This window comes from Daphnia magna, linkage group LG2, assembly GCF_020631705.1.
Source record: "Daphnia magna isolate NIES linkage group LG2, ASM2063170v1.1, whole genome shotgun sequence".
Classification (NCBI taxonomy): Eukaryota; Metazoa; Arthropoda; class Branchiopoda; order Diplostraca; family Daphniidae; genus Daphnia; species Daphnia magna.
Window position 1 is genome coordinate 7,922,660 of NC_059183.1, and position 18,713 is coordinate 7,941,372.

An 18,713-nucleotide genomic window follows, 5' to 3' on the forward strand; every position below is an offset into this window, starting at 1 on the left:
ATCTCATTGGCAGAGACAGCCAGAAAAAAAAAAAAAAAGAATGCCAGAATTCTGTAGGTGTATCCAATCTTCGGCATCGTCAAGACAGGCACGCAAGGACTTGCTAAAGAAAAACTACATGTGTACAATTGCCGATCTGTAAACCAGCAGATTCTACGCATCTACCATTTCAGAGGCAAATGAATCCAATCGAAAAAGAGCCGTCAAAAATGGTATAGAGAACACCGAGAAAAAGTCACGTAATCGAAGTTCTAACAAACGCTAAATGCAAAAACAACGACGTATTGTATAGTCATGGAATAATAATCTGTCTATAGTTGGCTTGACAAAAGTAGCTCAACCTGTCAAAGACGTGACAGTTCCTAATCATCCATTCGCAATATTTCCCTCTTTTTTTCCCCCCTCCCCATCAATCACAATGTGTTATCATGCGTGTACAATACGACGATAATAAACAGAAACTCAATTCGTATAGCCTTAACAATCCCCCCCATAAGTTCTCCACTGAAGACAATACGTGATCTGGCACCTGGTTCTTGGTACGGACGAAAATAGTGAGGGCCAAACGAGAGTAAATAGAACGGAGACGTCCTAAATAACGTGGATACACTAAATACACGTATCGAGTTGTGAACAAGATGAAAGAATATCATCTTTCACGTGAATGTGACGATACTCGGCTCTCCGGCTCTTTGTGTCTGACATATCTGGCTCCATTCAGATGAAGCCAGTTGTACACTCATACACCCGCTAATATATATATAGCATTCAGGGTATCTGATTCATCGATGTTTCAGGCTCTTTTACTTAACAAGAAAAAAAAAAAGGCGACTTGATGTGAACTAGATAAAGAAGAAGAAAAAGGGTGTGGGTTCTATGGAACTATTCATCGCCAACAAGAGAACAGCTTTCGACGCCACTATACTTTCTTCTCTTTATGTAACATTACATACTTTTTCTAATGGATAGGGAAATGGTACAATGGTGTCCTCTGTCCTAATTTAAAATGAATTTTCTTTTTGTTACTCCTGTCCTATTTTCGCTTGACGTGTTCCTATAAATGGCCGCTACGAATAAATCGAGTTGCAAGGTGACAATGGAGTTGAGTTAGCCAGATGTAATGGTACTACACAGCCGACCTACACTCCCATCACTTTCAATAGAGATCGTCCTTCATCTTGCCAAAGGAAAAGAAGACGCACCAGAAGAATTAGACTGTGAAAAGCTGATGGCAATAGTGACGCAAGTGTTGAATGATAAAAGGAGAGCGTATATAGACCTATATACAAATTGAAAATAACTACCAGCACATGACTGCCAACCATTATTGTAGAATGTTGCGTGGAAAAGAAAACTGTAAAGGAGGTTTTCTTTTACAAAAGAAAGAAAATTAAATTAAAAACAAAAAAAATAGAAAGAAAAAGGCAATACATCTCACGTCTCTATACCCGCGCTGAGTTGCACACAGCCGATCGAGCACATTGTCGTATTGCTGTGCTGTCGACTGCCATCACGGACTGTGTATCGATTTCTCTTTTCCAGCCTCTCTCAATCCTCTTCTCGGCAAACGAAAAAATTGTATTACTTTTTTTTTCTTCTTCTTAAATCTCGAAAAAGAAAGAGGATAAGAAACACGAGAGTATCGCACAACGCCAGTCGGTGTTGTCGAGTCGTGACATCTACGGCAGAACCTGTATAGCCATAAAGGATATATATAATATCATTGTATCTCGACGTCTTTCAAGTGTGCAATCGTGCGGTTGGTGAGCGACTGCATGCAGCGATATAGCTGATAGACGTTTGAGTTGCGCAAGCCAATAATTCTCCGGTTAGATCCTTAATCTTTTCCCCTTTTTTCCTATTGGGTATTGAAAAGAATAACATCGTCTAATGTACAAACGCAATTGACGGTGAGTGTATAGGTGCACAATCCTTAACGCCGCATGTACACGCGCCTTTGAACAATTTGAAACATTTCTTCCCGCTCGTGTATATGCAGTAAGGATCTCTACACTTTAACTGCGAAAGAAAAGATCTTCTATCTGATCATTTTTACCTCTACGGCAACGTCGGTTTCGAGCATTTTTTTTTTTTTTTTTAGATTACCACTAACTCAGGCTTTCGGAATTTACTCCCCGCTTGTTTATATTACGGTTTCGAAGCTATTTGTTTCCCCCAATAGAAGATCGAAGCCCACGTTCGTGTGATCTGTAAGAACGAAGCTATCAAATAGGCTATAGCGTTGCGGATTAGGGAGAAAGTAATCACCAGAAAAAAAAAAAAAGAAAACTGTCTGCAAAGAAAGATGTATTCTTATAGGCCATCCTCTGAGGCTATATTTACGTTCTCGTATAATATTGTATTTCTATTACAGTATTAGGTCTATGGGATTTATACGTACATTGTAGCCCTTTAAATCATCTTTGTTATGTCTGAATACTGATTTTAAAAAAATGTTGATTTTTGGCTCTTTTTTTTTATATACAGTTTTCTAAAGAAGTTGTAAGAAGTTGTAAACGAAAAAAACTTTACGTTTATCGGCCATTTTGTTTGCCGAGCCCTACTTTTTAAAGCTATACTTATGCACTAAAAAGAGAGCTCTTCGCCACTTGCAAGCAATCGAGTTTTCTGTAGCCCCCGCTCACTTTCAATCTTTTCACACTGTTACGAATCGCATGGACGCGCAGGGGGCCTTCACGTGCAATTGCACGTAGCGCACATACACAATTTTATTTCACCCTTCTGTTGTTTTTGTTTGTTTTTTTTTTTATTGCCAAAAATATTTAAAGTCTCTTGAAACAAGTGTTTCTTAGATTCTCTCCTTCATCCCATAAAAACGGATGATGCATGATTCAACGAGCTCTTACAGCGACGGTGGCGTTTTTTTTTTGTTTTTGTTTTTGTTTTTTGAATTCTTGGCCTTTGCCGCTTCTTGCGTTTTTCATGATGCCATCGGTTTGTGAGGATGCACTAAGTCTCGCCCTTCTCTCTCTATCTCTCTGTTCTATTTTCCATCGCGTGACGTCTGCTCCTGTTTTCATCCACGTCTGACGGTCTGAGTCAAGTTGGCACTTTGGTGTCAAACCTCTGGAGACATCGTCCACTTTCGTTTTCTCTTAGCTGGTTACTTACGAAAAGAGCGAAATGTAAGTAGAAAGGGACGTCGTTTAGTTTGCACAAGGCAGACAAGGGATTTTCTTTTCGGTGTTCCTCGTTGGATCCTTCTTCTTCTATTTATCGATCAGTAGAAGATTGCTCGGCCCATGTTGCATTATTTACCTCATTTCCCTATGAAGCGAATAAGTGTCCACAATTCTACATAGCCATTCTACTCTTTCCAAATCGACTTGAAATTTAGCTGTTAGCTAGACACACAAAAATCTGGCGAAAAAAAGAGTCTGTTAGAAACGCTTAGATGCGTTGGTCTAAGACCGGCAAAACCAAACAGTCCCATTGCTTTAAAAAAAAAAAACCAAATCAAAATAAACAAAATTCTATCCAGTTAAATTTAGACTTATGAAGACTGAAAAATCCACGTAGTCTACATGCAACCAGACACACTATCGATTTGCCTCGGCTAGAAACTGAGTCGAGGGCGGTCTGACGTCAACGCGTCGCCTCCTCCAAATGCCTATTGCTATTATTGCCATTTATTTTCCGTCTCAAACGAGTTGGTGCAATGTCGTTTGTGGTGGCAAGAAGGAGTGAATGCCTAATTACAACAATGCATGGGCTTATATAGCGAATCAAATGACGTTGTGACAAAGTTGCAATTCGAAACGAGCATGCAATTTGCACCCCCACACAGCCCGCGCAAACCCATCAGGATATCCTCCCACCGCTGCTAACTCGTAGATCACTAATCGATCCCTTACCGCAACGGTATATCTGTCTTGTTAAAATGAGAATATATACCATTTAAATAAAGATGAAAAAAAACAAAATGATCAGAATGCGCATTTCCAGTTAATCAATCATATACAAACACAAATTGATGGAAAAGAACGATTGTGAAATCCAGTATATAAGTGACTATTTCGCTTCATAAAGGAGAGAATGTTCTTTGAAAATGTGTCAATGCCAGAAAGGGATCCGCTTTGTCAACACCTATATTGGGCAGGGTCAGATGCAAAATAGGCGGGTAGCAAATCTGGACCGAGGATAAAAATTGGAAGGAACGTAGGAGGTAATGGGATGAGAATCGACTCTTCTATTTCTATGGGGAGGTTCTCAGCCGACACTTCTGGCTAGTGTTGTGTCAAATTCACGTACCGTCAGTTAGTTGATCCGTTCCCATCCAGCTCGTTGACCAATCGTGATTGGATCTGCATATAAAATGGATCCTGTTTACCATACCAAAGAGGCGCTCTCCCTTTTCCATGTCCATCCTTTGAATTCGTGACAGGCTTCAACTACAACCCTATTTCATTTTTCTTTCTCATCTTAAACCATCTGGTCGTTCACTCGAAAATAAAAAATGTGACTGTTTTTACCAGACCTTGAGCGCTGCCAATTTTCTGCATGAAGAACTAAAATTAAACAAAAAAAAGGAACTTGTACGTTGTCCTACTCCCCATCGACTAAAAGCTTTTGCTCTAGAACAGTAAAAGCAATCAAAAGAAAAAAGGAAATGAAATGAAACTCTGCACTGTGTACACATTGCGTTGAAAAATCATGCACGTTTGCCAACGATCTAAGTACATTTTCTATTGGCCGGTAGACGTAAAGTTTATTTTCCATCTATTTTGTTCTGTTACAAAATTTTGCGTCTATTCTTTTTTAGATAGGTACGTATCTCGATACTGTAGTTGCTATTGTCTTTATTGGTGTACTGCTGATGCGTTCCGAGTATTGAAGTGCGCCAAATCAGCATATTGAAATAATTAATCTGCGTTTTTCCCCATTATTTACCAGAGTGTATTATATCCATGAAATATTTACCATTATTGTATGAGTATCACAACACAGCATGAGAGCGAGAATACAACGGACGGTGTCTAAATGTAACACACCAGTTCTATGCAAACAAAGTCAATGTTGGGGTCGAGGGACGGTTCGCAAACGTATATACTTTGTTGGCGGATGCATTGTGCATATCTTTGCTGGCTCAATGTGAAGTGGGTTTCACTCCTATCGGCGTACAAATTGCCCAGGGGAAAGGCAGGCCAAATGATAATCACGGAGACTTTGATGTTAATTGTATTAATGTCGTTTATCGCAACGACGATGCCTAAGAAACAAAAATATCGAATTGATGAAGCACAAACCTATTTTGCCGGACACTATAGTTTAACAAGATTTTATTCATTTTTCGTAGATGCATTTGCAGCAAGTCCAACAGCCCTGAAGCCGCGCTATCCCGTCATTGTTTTCATTCATGGCGAGTCGTACAGCTGGGGATCCGGCAATCCGTACGACGGAAGCGTACTAGCAGCCGTCGGAAAAGTGGTCGTCGTGACGCTCAACTATCGTCTTGGAGTTCTGGGTAAGTTTTACGTCATACTAATAGATATAACAGCGTTGCCCGCGAGTTCCATCAAACAAAAATGTCGGGACAAATGGATGACCTTCATCGTCCTCATTCTAAATACCCAAATGCCAACTGAAACAAAGAGGAAGATCATCCAGCGCAAATAATACGTCGAGTACATTTAGCAGAAACAGGAAGAACGAAACAAAAGGTGAAGCACCCCTCACATAAAGAGAGATGGAAATGGATTTTGATAGAAACAAAAAAAATTGGGTGCACTGCTTGATGTATATAGAATTTGAGAGTTGACTTATTACTTGAATGAGCAGTGAGTGGTGCAATCCATGACAGTATTATACTAGGATAGTCTGCCGTGGAAGTCGGTCGTTCATCTGGAAATGTTTCGAACGATTTGTTTGAGATGAAGAAACCGGATGATGTCTGATTTTTCCTTTTTTTTTTTTTTTTATTAAGAAGAAATGCGAAATGTGCACTCCGGAAGCAAATAAGCTTGGACGAGCACGTCCGCGGACAGCACCCAAACTGTATTTTATGTTTTTTAACTTATAGTACGAGGAAGAACGAACAGAAACAGAAACATTTGTCAAACAATCTTTGACTCCTCCCCATTTTTACTACACCATCCATTCAGCATTAGATATCTTTCCTCTTTCGGTTGGCAGTATAATTTATATGATCAGGAAAAAAAAAAAAACACTTTGTCATCGACAACGTTTTCCTCGTCTTTGTAAGGCTATCGTCTGCTTCTTCCTAAAGGTTCACATTGAATTTTTTTATTTCTATGACGCTGGCTTGCTTATACAGCGATTGTGGATCTATCGATCGGTCCCGTGAATCCGATTATATCCAGCACTAGCACCATATAAAACCAATTATACATTTAAGGTGCCAAGTTTCAAACATTATTTGATCAACGAATTTTCACTTTAGATTTCCATTGTTTTTTTTTGTTTTGTTTTTATTGTTCGTTCACGCTTCAATTGTGCAGTTAATATCGTGATTCACCCCGAACATGAATGAAGAGGACCTACTATATGTGGTTCAGACATGTTTAATCGATCACACGCAATGAACAGAAAGTTTTTCAACAAGTTTTTACGACTTCCAACTATATTCGTCAAGCTCGACAGCCATGCTGATTTTATTTGTTGTGCATAGCGGTTTTGGGAAAGACGGGATGATAAACCAGACGGAACGGAGGGGGGAAAATCAATGATTATTAGCTTGGGTGGGGGGGGGGGGCTTATAGGATGCCGACCACAACCAACGTTGACGACCGATGTGCCAACGTCTTGATGCATCTAAAGTGCTCCTGCTCCTGACACTCGTTCATATATCTATTCGCCTAGTCGAACGGCGCTTCGTATTATACAGAAATTTGAAATTAGCGAAGCATTGACTGTCCTGTGTATGGGCACGTATTAGCCAAACAGCTAAATCCTTTGAGGGATGCCAAGTTGGGCACTATGCAGCAGCACCGAACCGGATTATGATGTGTGACAGTTCCCGATGCAGCAGAATTATTATTTCGGTGAATTCACATTAAATTTTGTTTGATGCTGAATTTCGCAAAGGATGGAGTGATGAAAAAACAGGACAAATGCCGACTGCCTCAACGCACGATGACGCAAGAGTTCTTTGTAATCATGAGATGAAAAAGAAAAACGTAGATTGAAAAGAAGATAGAAAGGGCTTAGCCAACAACACAAAGGCCGATAATGTATACACACGAAAAGAAAGAGATCTAAAGCAAAAAAAGAAAGAAAAGACATCCAGCCCGTTGGACCGTAGCAACCAATCTCCATGGTAGGCAAGCGACTGCCTACTATCCCTTCAGCCTATTTTTGATCGCATTTCGCTGCGTTTTAAATTTAATATTTTCATTATAGTTTCGTCACCGCACTACCACGAGTTAAGCCCACTCTGCTTGAGCTGACATGCATATCGTATACGAACTTTGCCCAGCCTTTTGTCGCTATAATGCGACAGTTCCATGCCTAATTTAGAGTGCCGCAAAGCTGTATAACTGACTCGACATTTCTCTCCTGCAGCTAACATTTTTCGTAACTATACAGACTAGTTGAGGAATGCCATTCACGGTTTACCTTTTGTATCTTTTTCTGTCGGAGACGAAAAGATTTCATCACTTGGTAGGTTTATTTCGTTAAAAAAAAAGGCAAGGTCTGCGCATTCTATAAATGATTGCCATCATGACTCTGTCGATGGCGTCTAGAAGCATGAATCAGCGAGTCAGGGATAACATTAAACAATAAAACGAATTGCGAGATAAAATATTTTGTTGGCAAACGGAATTTTTAGTTTGACGATACCACGGCTGCTGCATTACGAATTTGCATATTTACCATCTGCGTTGTACATGAATTATCAGCGCACACAAACGCCCATCGAAAAAGCTATAGAATAAATTCAAAACTTTTGTTTTCGAACGAGTGAGGAAATTTCCTCTCCCCTCTAGAATTTACACAATACACCTTTTAAATTCTACACTGACCATATATTGATTGACCAATCCTTCGTTTCCTTTCCTGCTGGACGCTGGTGTCCCTTCTAACTGGACGTTAGACCTCGAGCAAGTTTTTGAAGCTATCCGAAAACACGTCGGCCGTCACCTCTTAACACGATGCTCGTCACTGCCTTGGCCCAAGTTGGACGTAATCCATCCGTCGAACCCTTTGGGGCTATTCAGGGTGTGGACAAAGTCTGGCAATCCACAGTAGGTTCCACCAGCTACATAAGGAAAAGTTTGTTGGGGTAACAAACGCTCCAGCGCGGAAACTATTGGCAATCGCTGGCCGTCACCCAAAGTTTACCTCAGCGAACATTCGTGTCACGACTGCCTAGTCTTCAATTACATGTATACTTTTTCTTATATGGGTTAAACTGGTCCAAAGGAAAGCTCATTCGAAATAAAGAGCTTTGAAAAGGGTGGGAAGTTTTTTGTCAACTCAGAAAAAGTCACTATAGAAAACAGAATGAAGGATCTTCGTGATTCTAAATTGAATTCACGCACCACCTTAGCCGTTGGGCTATTTTCAACGCCCGACTGGCTGTCGTTTCATCACTCTTAAGTTAATGCAAAGAAAAGGTGCGATGCAATTTTTTCGTCCAAATATGCGGGCAGCAACAAGTTGCTAATACTTTCGAAAGACAAAAAAAAAAGAAGAATGTACTCGTGAATTCGATTAAAACCAGCTATTAAAAATGTTGGTCCTTTCAGGTGCTGGTTCAACGCCTTCAATTTCAAACTGCCTCGCAATCAAATTGGTGGACGCAATGCATGAGCTTGGATATTTGGCCTTTCATCCTCCATATTGAAATGGCCTCTAAACGTTTACAGTAAAGGTTAACAGCAAAGAGCTACGCAGTAGGTCTACGATAAATAAACCAACGTATAGGCATCCGTACTCATGGCTGCGGTAGTGCTAGATCACTTGATTTGGTTACATAATTCTGCAATTTGCAGGCATACAAATTTACCATTGTTTCATGTATGCAACCATCGACTGCCGTCAACCAATCTTGTTAACCGAATTCTCTGTTTTTTATTGGCTAGATGTTTTTTTTTTCTGAGAAGAGCATGTCCCGCGTTCGCCTCTTGTAGCATAGCAGTTGAATTTCCATAATACTTAACGGGGAATCTATATCAACTATACGCTCGCAACACTATAAGACCGTATAGTCTTCTTCAAGAACGGCTATATCTTGACGACACCATCACTGTCGAAAAACAGTTTACATAACTTCCCTGTAGAGTCCAAAGAACGCAATCGAGCAGTCTAACTAGAAAACAAGGCAATTAGTCTACAACTGTTAGGTAGGCTAGTCGCAGGACGGACATTCTTTCCAATGCATATATACATATACGAAGAAGTAAAGCTTAGTATCAATTTTCTAACATCGCCGGGCTTAACACATTTTTCTTTTAACTCATTATATTATCTGGAAATTATCTCCCAAGTTACCTGAGCTTAACGTGAACCGATACGCGTATCCTGCAGAGGGACGCGCTCAACGTCCTACGATGAGACGTCGCAGATCGACATGATCCTATTACTGTAATAAAACAGTATCACAGGATCCTTTAATAATTTAAAAAACGTAAAACGAGGGAGAAAAAGTCTTTCGAAATTTGTTAGCACATATAGTTATACTGTTTCTGTGTTGGAAGGATAATTGACGATTCCCGTAGATCAGGTGTTCCACTAAAGTATAATCCATGTCTTGCGTCTATCCTTAGATGCTTGGAGACGTCTGGATTGTATGCTTATACCAACGCCCTCCCTCCCCTTCACGCCCCACCCCTCATGTTACGCAAATGCCAGTTGTCCTATATAGCCTTCTTATTTCCCCAACTAACCAACGAACGTCGAATAATGTCTTTCTAAAATAAATTGAGGAACTGGAACAAAAGCTAAGCCATCAGTTAGCTTAAACTATGTTAATTGTGTAGGCAGGCACGGTATCATAACGGTATATGATAACGTGAGCGGTAAGTAGGTAGCCGGCTTACAAAAAAAAGGGATTTCAAATAGTGTGATTGTTGTTTGGAGTTTTCCACGAAAAGCATCTGGGAAGACATACCGCTGATTATCATTGAACAATCAGCCTGACTTGGAAAATTTTAAAAAACACATTTTCTTGTATACATGTAGCTTATGTAATGGCAAACAGTGGCAACGAGTAATTGGCAACATACTTGGGTATACATGCCGATAACATCGCGTCCTATATAACTTCTATGTCTACCGAGAATTTAATGATGAGTGAATCTCTTTCATCTGCCTTTCTGATTTGCTAGCGTTTTTACAATGCGTCTTAATTAGAATTTAAAACGCTGTGGCATTAGATTCACTTTAATTAGACCTCTTTAGAACCGATCTCATTTATGATATCCAATTTTGTGTTTATTTCAGGGTTCCTGAACCCTCACAGTGATCCATATTCACGATCCATTTCCAATCATGGCCTAATGGATCAAATAGCTGGTAAGCAAACACAGTTTTCCCATGACATTAGCAATTGCTTTATTTTTGCGTCTTTCGTTTGTCCCCTTTTTATGCATAAGTAGCAGCTATTTCTTTATTAATATAATAATTTTCATCCTCAATTGTACAGCGCTTCATTGGCTCCAAGAAAACGTACAGGAATTTGGCGGTGATCCGAATAGCGTGACGCTGATGGGCCATGGAACAGGAGCCGCTTGTGCCACTTTCTTGATGACCTCACCAGCTGTGCTAGACGGTAAATCAATCAAAACAAAACCCTGACTTGAGGACACTGCTCTCTATATTACAGCCCTTGGTCAAAACACTCGCAGTGACTATTTATAATAGCTTGTTATGAATGAAGAAGCTTCTCATATTTGTAAACGTAAATGCTTAATGAGGGTGACTATATCATTGTCAAAATCCCTCTCAACGGTGTTCTTTTAGACGAGAGAAATACAGGCGAATCAATAGTGATGGAGATGTACAACCACGAGGGATTGTCTACGTATATGTGCACTATTCTGTGTTACATGAAAACAAAAACCAATAGGTAAGCGTAGAGCATGAAGGAAGCATATCAAGCGGGTCGCATTATCGCTTGTAATGGATAGCAAGAGGATGAATTTTACACGATCGATCCAACCTGATATCCCGCGTGTTACGTAAGGGGAAAGAAGAAACATAGTCGAACTAACGTAAAAAACAAAAATTTAACACCGTTTTTCTTATATTTTTGTAGATCTGAGTTTCTAAGTTGCTTTTCTGAATTATTAATGGGAAAAAAAAAATGAAGGCCCATCATAATTTGAAATGGTTCAAGCAATTTCTAAAATGCTATCGTTGTAAATGTTGTGGCGGCTGAAGATCGGAGGATAGAATTGCTCTGCGAGGCGTGTTTCGTTCTAGTGCCTAACGCAGCCATGCACGTTCACAAGCGTATCGTCAAACCAATTTTTTTTTTTGTCCTGCTTTAACTGATGGTAGTTCTCTCGTTAATTCGGCAAACCCCTTTGAAACCAACGATTTTTTCATTGTTGGTGAGTATTCCATTAGTATTTTGTCAATCCCAGAAAACGTGTTCGTCTCAAAGACTAAGTTGTTAGAATGAAATTCGCTCTCGACCTTTCACGGCGTATAAAGTTTCGAGTGAGATCTAAAAAGTATTCAAGTTAAACATCATCATACTGATAGAAAATAATTGCTGAAAATGTTTGGAACAACCATTTTTCTTTTTTGCTGGGTGCCTCATTGCACTTTCTATCCACGTTTATTTTAACCCAGCCTGAAATTTAAATTTGACTTTGGCTGACTGCAATTTGTACGACTTGACATTACTGCGTAGTTGCTTTCTTCCATTACTTCGCAGACGTGTAATCAAGCCGTCTAGTAAACAAACAAGAACTAGTGGGTGGCACAATACTACTCTCTGAACCTATATGAACACAAGTTTCCATATGAAGTTGATTGACCCAGCTTACTTTTGTTTGATCAACGTTCGCTCCCCAAGAATAGCTCGTTAGACTCTACTTGTTGAGCTGGTGGTGTTACTTTTATTCAATGCATCTTTAAGTTTTAGTGTGTCGCTATTCTTGTACAAGACTTCTCATCCCGTCGTCTGCGTCCCTTTTTTCCCTCCTCGGTTCTTTGCCTGTAATCAGTTGCTCATAGTTGCATCGTAATAAATTTCGATTGAGAATTACACTCTCGCTCGATCAGGTTATTTCCTGATTCTTTTTTCTTCTGCAAAAATTGGAGCAGCACCATTGTACTGACCGGACAATGGCGACCCGTAAAACTTGAAAAATTAAGAATTTCGTGTATAGCTTATAGTTTTTAAATCAGTGGAAACCGAAAGGACATTTTTTTTTGTTTGTTTGCCAGATAAATATATAAAATTTTAGTCTAGTGAATAGAGAACGTTACAAACTACGGTCAAACTGTGGAAATAAAATCGTTTTATTTGCATTTTTCTATTGTTACGCCGTAGGTCTGTTTCAACGAGCCATTCTGTTGAGTGGCACGGCCCTTAGTCCGTGGGCGTTAGTCCAAGAGCCAAACAAGTACGCAGTGGAACTCGTTCGTCACATGAACTGTTCCCTGCCACCAGGCGAAGGAGCAACTGCCCAGTTGAAGTGTTTGCGAGAGAAGGCAGTGCCGGCGCTCATTAGCGCAGGCAGTCGAGTCGAGACGCCCGAATTTTTGCATTCTTTCGGACCTAGCGTTGACGGCGTCGTCATTGAGGACGAATACGAAGCCAACAAGAAGAAGCTGAGCCATCGCCTTAGTCGCTATGACCTGCTCTTTGGAGTGACGCAAGCCGAATCCTATTTTACCCTCAGCGCTGACGACAATCAATACGGAATGGAGTTGGACCGTCGCAATCGCCTTCTCCGCACTTTCGTACGCAACACGTACCAATTCCACCTGCAAGAGATCTTGGCCACCATCATTAACGAGTATACCGATTGGGAGAAGACTATCCTTCATCCGGTCAACATCCGCGATGAGACACTGGAGGCTCTTGGTGACGCTCAATACGTTGCTCCTTTAGTTAAAACGGCCGATCTCCATTCTTCGCAGCAACGATCCTCCTACTTCTACGTTTTCGAGTACCAAACAAAATCTAGTGACTTCCCTCAGGTCAGTCGACAATTTTCTAAATTTTACCTTGGATTGTTAGCTCGCAGTCAACGTTGTCCTTCGCACAGTCTTTCCATCGACCGGTAGCTCTTACGCCTATATCGTATACAGTTAGCCTAAAGGTTGTGAAACTTCAAATTTTTATCCCGAGGCTGATGCAGGCCTTGCTGATTATGGATATTTCAGTAGTTGATTCGCGGTGTTCACCGGTCACAAGGAAATTGAATTGCCAGAAGCCCAGTCCAACCTAGCCAGAAGTTCAGTTCCCAATTACAAGCTGCTGTTTAAAGGAAAGCTTTCATTCCCAACGAATTTTTTTCGAATTGTGCGCATAAATATCAGACATTTTCTCGTCTTGTTATCCTAAGAATTTTAACATCGTTTTATTTTTTTATGCACAGGAAAAAGATTGAGTTAAAAAAACAAAACATGCAAGTTATTTGGTTTAGTCCGCTTGGTATTGAAGGTAACCGTCGCATCCGGTAATCCGGCTGTCGTGAAAGGTTGAACGATGGAAGAACGGCACGCCTCCCGCAGAAATGGATGGAGGACTTTATTGGGTCCTAAACTATAAAGAAATAACTTTTTATTAAATATTTGCAACCTTTTTTGCTTGATAAGCCGTGTTATATTGACCGGCAATTTGCCACCAAGAAGGTGACAATCAATAAGATTCTATTCCGTGACACATCCGACACGCGCACATACACGACATGTCTAGACAATAAAAGTAGCAAACAATGATAAATGGTTCAATAGCGCATTTTCGACGTCAGTTCTGAAGGAGAGCCAACCAAAAGTGTTGGATTGCGACGAGGTCTACTCACCTAGTACAGGGTCTACGTCTCGCCGCATTTAATCAATCAGGCTTTCTTAGTTGGCCGCCTACGATATGCGTATAACGAAGAAGACTCGTTTAAGCTAGTTGGTCGGAAAAGATCTAGCCGATATCCATTGATTTATTGCTTGTTCCCATTTCTCTCGTTACATGTAGCAAAACCTTAAAGAATAAAATACGGTGGGACAGGCTTGCTTTAAAAATGCCAGATGGCCTCTGACTTCATTCAACAGGCTTTTCGAGTCTATCCAAAATAGCTGAATGACGTAGAAGACAGTGAGCTGCAAGCTTGTCAACGTATTCTTTTATAATTCTTTTAGGGACGAGTGCTTTCTTAGGTCATGTGTCTGCTATATAAGTTTAAAAAAAAAAACCATAATTCACAGTGGATGCTGTATAGTTAAGTAGACCTAACTTCATTTATTATCTGAATCATGTAATTCGTCGCTATGGCGATGGTTCTTGATGTCCGATCTGTTCACGACGAAGAACTCTTGACTGCCCAAATTGTCCTACGCAAAAGTATGACGATTAGCTTTTACGAGCTAATCTATTGAACGGCTGCTCATATAAAGGCAACGTCAATGAAACCCTGGGGGGGAGAATAAGTCTGTAAAGGGATAAGCGAAAGATAATAGTAATATAGAAGAAAAATCGTCCAGTGAGAAGGAATTGGATATATATGCGACGGGAAGCCCTTTGACGAGGCAATCAAACGCTCATTCTTGGCTTTGTTTCCTTATTATTGCTACGGCGATGAAACAAAACTATAGAGGCCCGGATGTGTGCACGGAGAGGAATTGGCTTACATCTTCGGAGCACCGCTGGTTGCCTCGCTGAGCCATTTTGGGCGCAACTACACCAAAGCCGAGGTGTCTCTATCGGAAGCCGTTATTGCCTACTGGTCCAACTTCGCCCGTGGCGGGTAAGCTTTACGTCACTAAATATCCTCTTGATTACATATCGAATGAAAGTCTTCTGGTGTAAGGGTCGTGGACTAAACATATATGTATCACTATTCACTCGAGCAAATTGTATTAGTCTTGGCGCTATTGATTTTCGCCTATTGCATTGCATTACTGTCGCACAATTTTCGCCATTCGCAGGAATCCGAATGAAGGAGCCGGAAGCATCGCATCCGGCACTATAGCAGCTGAGACCGGCAAGCAAGACAAGTCTCGATCCCGGGTGGAGTGGCCACCTTACGATCAAACCCATCGCAGATATCTATCTCTCGGTAATGTTTTATTTCTCTATTTCATCTTTTCTTAGTTTATCCTGATGCATTTCTGGGGGCGGCGGAGAATCTAGGCTCAAGTGATTAAGAAATCAACAGCTATTTCTGTTGTTTCAGTTATTTATATTTCGCTTTCTTCATCTAGTCGGCTGAAAGTGCCATGACAACATTATAGGAGCATAAACCACCAATATATGCGATTTAATCTTTTTTCTTTCTTATTTTGTTTGGCCCCCTCTAGCTTAAGTTTAGAGCTACGACAACATCCATCATGCTACGATAGAAAGATTGCTTCAGGAAACAATCTAAATGTTGCGCTATTACATCTTTCTATTCTTCATTTTCTTCCTAATGGATCCTTTATCTTTATTTTTTTTTTTTTTCATTTCCACACAATTGAAGAATTGTTCAGCGCGTGTGCGCTGGTGCTGCAGGCCTTTACGCTTCGGAAAGAGTTTAAGACTTTCTTTTTCCTTCACTTTTTATTGCTTCACACTAAATTATGGAACAGTTTAGTTGGGCAAATGTCGTAGAATGGCATTTCACAATATCTTAATAGCCATTTATTTGTTTGTTTTTTCTATTCGGCACACTACAATTTAGGGAATAAGTAAATTAACGAATTAGCGTGAGCTGGAGATCAGTCACAGTCTTCGAGACCTATCGTCCCACTTGCATAAATATAAGAAAAACACCCACTCTGAATGCAAACCGCTCTTGGAATGAACTGCGTTGAAAGTTATTTATATCTTGCAGATGTCAATAACTCATCGTGATTCGTTTATTTCCGGCGCGCAGTTTTCAAATCACAATCGAGTAGATCGCCCCATAAATTGATTTTTTCGCTTTGACGGCGGTGTCGACGCCAGCCCTAGACGTTGTTCATCATTCGGAAAGCTGGATTTCGAGTGATCTGGTTATCATATATCTCAGAGCTATAATGCTTGAACCCTAAGGCATGAGATCAAAAACTGATGCTATCAAAAAACAAAACAAAAAAAAGAATAAGAAAAATCACCGATTTAGAGCCTTTAGCTATAGGCTTTACAAGCACTCTCCCCGAAAACAAATTATCGTATAAAAAATTGCATTGCAGTTATACTAATATTCACGCAACTGACATTCTTTCCCCCGTTCGTTTTTTGAATAGCGTATTGTCGCACATTTGTTTCCTTACTTTATTGAGCATGAACGTCTTAACGCAGTCTCTGCGCTCCGTTAAATCAAACGAAAATGACACAATGTTTCTCTTCTTTTTTTTTTGTGTGTGCGTTCATTCGTGACCGACGAACTGAATAGGTTTGAAGCCGAAAGCCAAAAGCCATTACCGTTCGCACAAGCTGGCCATGTGGATGAATCTGATACCGGACCTTCACCGACCGAGTGGCGAAGATGTGGCCCGCGTTCACCACTTGCTCGACGACTACAACGATCCTTACTCATACGACGGAAAAGTGCGGGTAGTGCCCGCTACACTGGCACCGACGCCCACGAGTACGACATCACCGTCTCCCATAACATCGGCCGTCAATTCCAGCCTACTCATGGTGGATTCATCAAGAAAGGCAGACAGTGGCGGGGCCAAATACGGCGAACCGGAAGCCTCCAGCAAACTGACCAACGATTCACGCATGTCGACTGGCACGGGCGGAAATGCCGGCTCAGTGCGGGCGAACGAAGGTAGCAATACTGAACAGTACGGAGCTTATTCGACAGCCCTGAGCGTTACAATAGCAATCGGTTGTTCGCTGCTCATTCTCAACGTCCTGATTTTCGCCGGCGTCTATTACCAACGCGACAAGCAGCGCATGGAATTAAAGCGACGCCTGGAGAATGGCATGATACTCTCAACCAGCGTCAGTGGTGAAGTGGAAAATCACGCGTCCACCATGGTGTCTTCGACCAGGTTATGCAGCAAACCTGATTTGGCCAATGGCGCTGCGTTGAACAAAACTGACTCATCAAGTGGATCGGGTAGGAACACGGCGGCCGTCGTAGTCATCAACCCTTCGTCGTCTGTCATGTCCCTCAGTTCGCCGTTCAACTCATCTGTCACTCAATTACCGCCCCCGGAGTTTGCTGATTTCCCATCCGAAGATCAGTGTCCTGCCGCAATGGGAACAGCTGCGACGGGCTGTCCCAGTGGTGGCAACAGTAACGGGCGGGCCTCGATGATTTCCAATTCAACGGTTTCGTTTCGGCCGGTAGGCGCGGACGCCCCGTCATCAACCAGCACGCTTCCGAGGATGTCAACAACTGGTTTCTGCAATAACGAGTACACATTGCCGCCGGTGACGTCATTGCAACAGTCGCAGCAACAACAGCAGCAGCGTTCCATGTCCCTGAGAAAACAATCCAATAAACGAATAGCCAGTCCGGTGGGTAATAGCGCCATTGACGAACTCCGCGTCTAGTCACGCTTGAACTAACGACCTCTCGCGTAAGGGGGGGACAGCTTCTCGTGCGCGCTCCATATGTACCGAGCATCGAATTCAATGCGAAAGATGCAACTGTGTCAAGTCGATCGATACAAGGCGGCAGTCGATGCAACTGCATTGCAACTCTTGTTGTAATTGAGAAGAAATGACGATTGGCATCGCCTCGAATTCGGGAAAGAAAAAAATAAAAGGACTTACGCCATAAAAAGTTTCCCACTCCAGCTGATCATGTCAATTAAATATACGATCTTTTCCGTGCCGCCAAAAGATCAGACGAATCCGATTTTTGTTAAATCTTTCTGGTCTTCAGTCCCGATGTTCTCTCTCCCTCTCTACCCAGTAACAAACCGTCAACGTATACATAACAGTAAGCGTACGTCGGCGATATTTATATATGTACTGTATATGTAAATTATATGTATGCTCCACCCGTGTTTAAAAAAAAAAAGTCCCTCTGCCATTGTGATATGGTCTCCCTTGTCTGTTGATGGAAATATGAGGGAGATCGGAGCGTTTCCTCTTTTTCCTATAGATTCTTATTTGTCATTTTCATTCCCATTTTTCCCGCCCCTTTCCAGCTCTCTATCTCTATCTCTATCTCTCTCTCTCTTCTTACGTGTATATGTACGCATGTATCCATCGCGTTCTTTGTTTCTACCTTTTTTTTAATGGACGCGAGCAGAGCTCGATCGATTTCGTTGCAAACACAAGAAAATTGGGCCAAACGTTAACATCTTGCGTAGGACGTGGCGGCACGGACATGTATACACGTCAGGTATAGTACAAACCTAGACGCGGGAAGACGAGAAGATTAGAACGGAGACGATCACGGACAAGGAAATACACTGCTATTTTACACAAAAATTCATTTAAGCAGCTTAATTTTCTTGAGACAAATGGAATTCATCGTGAACGCGTATTGCATAGCATCCATCGATGGATAATGAGAGCTCATGAATTCCGCGATTGCTGAGCCGTGATTATAAAGGAGAGGTAGGACGGATGCGAAACGATGGAGCCGTCTGGCGGTGCAGTCAGCTTTAACACTTATTTGGTTAGA

The 18,713-nt window shown here is 41.3% G+C and overlaps 1 protein-coding gene across 1 annotated transcript in view; it reads left to right on the plus strand.

Moving 5' to 3' along the window:
* The window catches only part of LOC116915789 (neuroligin-4, X-linked), a 40,388-nt gene extending 21,871 nt beyond the window's left edge, over window positions 1-18,517 (plus strand). The window contains exons 2-8 of the mRNA XM_045169766.1: window positions 5,318-5,485; window positions 10,426-10,497; window positions 10,628-10,753; window positions 12,488-13,140; window positions 14,752-14,903; window positions 15,085-15,215; window positions 16,515-18,517. Coding sequence (XP_045025701.1) covers window positions 5,318-5,485; window positions 10,426-10,497; window positions 10,628-10,753; window positions 12,488-13,140; window positions 14,752-14,903; window positions 15,085-15,215; window positions 16,515-17,629 — 2,417 coding nt within the window. The 3' untranslated portion in view covers window positions 17,630-18,517. The remainder of the gene's footprint in view (window positions 1-5,317; window positions 5,486-10,425; window positions 10,498-10,627; window positions 10,754-12,487; window positions 13,141-14,751; window positions 14,904-15,084; window positions 15,216-16,514) is intronic.
* Window positions 18,518-18,713: the final 196 nt, after the last annotated feature.